General features: G+C 30.3%; 1 protein-coding gene across 1 annotated transcript in view; it reads right to left on the bottom strand.

The window, feature by feature from the left end:
* Nucleotides 1-250: 250 nt before the first annotated feature.
* Nucleotides 251-1,354, bottom strand: part of LOC105625781 (A disintegrin and metalloproteinase with thrombospondin motifs 7-like) — a 50,014-nt gene continuing 48,910 nt past the window's right edge. Inside the window, exons 12-13 of the mRNA XM_012207100.1 lie at nucleotides 901-947; nucleotides 251-396 (exon numbers count right to left, since the gene is read on the bottom strand). Of these exons, the coding sequence (XP_012062490.1) occupies nucleotides 251-396; nucleotides 901-947 (193 nt within the window). The remainder of the gene's footprint in view (nucleotides 397-900; nucleotides 948-1,354) is intronic.

Consider the following 1,354-nt stretch of genomic DNA (forward strand, 5'->3'; position numbering starts at 1 on the left):
ATATATATATATATATATATATATATAAACGTGGTAGTACAAAGTTATACAAATATAATCTCGTAATATCACCTCTGTCATACGTTTTTCCATCTTTTCATTATCACGTACGAAACAAGCATAAAGTTTTCAACTACGCTTTTATCTTAATTCAAATAACGTGGAGAAATAGGACGCGGATGTATTGTCCGCTGAAAGAATTTATTTTCAAAATACTTTTGCACTCTCAGCTTGTTAACCCTTTATTTAATTATTCGGTAAAGATGTGCCGTCTGTTGTGATGAACGTGTCGCCGTCGTTTTGTGCACGTGGCACAACACTTTTCTCGTACGATCGATGATACATCACACATGCGTCTGTAGTTTGCACAAGATGGAACCACGCTATCCTTGCAATCTGAAAAAGATAGGATACGAAGATTTATACGCGATCACTTGACAAATATGAGAAAAATTCTTTTCAAGCTTATTTAATTGTAATCGCAACACAACTAGAATTTATCTATTATATTTTTTTTAACTTATAAGTATATAATATATAAATTTTATATTCATCCATAAAAATACAGTTTCACGATTTGCAATCTATATTATAGTTATATTACGAGCATAATTAAGTAAATAAGTTAAAAAAAATTTTTCCTTGTATTATAAAGAAATATCTAGTATTATAAATGAAAAAATCATGTAAACTTCTAGGATCCATTTAGGCCGCATTGTATATGCTATTAGTAGTTTTTACGGATTAAACGGATTAAACTTTATAATAAGTATTTATCAAACACGCGAGCGCGTGTTAGATGCATCACATGCGCATGCAAATCGAGCGACAACGCGTATGATCTCATAAAGCAAGTCGTTACGAACCGCGGTTCCCTCGTATAAATTCTAGTTTCCTGACGCCTTTGGACAAGAGCATATTCCGCAAGTTTGGACAAGCCAAACCATCTGTAACGTAACTAGCATAACTTAGCATTACATGCGGCTACGCGTTCTAATTCTCTCTGTTATAACTCTGCTAGATTACCTTGAACTTCCATTCAACATCAATTATATGGCGCGACAAAATATAAGAAGAAAAGAAAAGAAAAAGGTGAACTTAACTTTCTTTAAAATTATATATGTAACTTTTAAATATCGTGTAGAAAGAAATGAATTATTTGTACAATAGCAAAGTCTTTCACAAAGACGCCTGCAAATAATATTGAAAATATTTTTTAAAAGAGAGAGATTATCGTTTGTTTTTTGAAAATATCTTTTGTCGGAATCTCTTAAAAACGTTCTTTATATACATATTGTTCATATATATATATATATATATGTATATATATATATATATATATATATATATATAC

Source organism: Atta cephalotes (assembly GCF_000143395.1).
Source record: "Atta cephalotes unplaced genomic scaffold scaffold00003, whole genome shotgun sequence".
Lineage (NCBI taxonomy): Eukaryota > Metazoa > Arthropoda > Insecta > Hymenoptera > Formicidae > Atta > Atta cephalotes.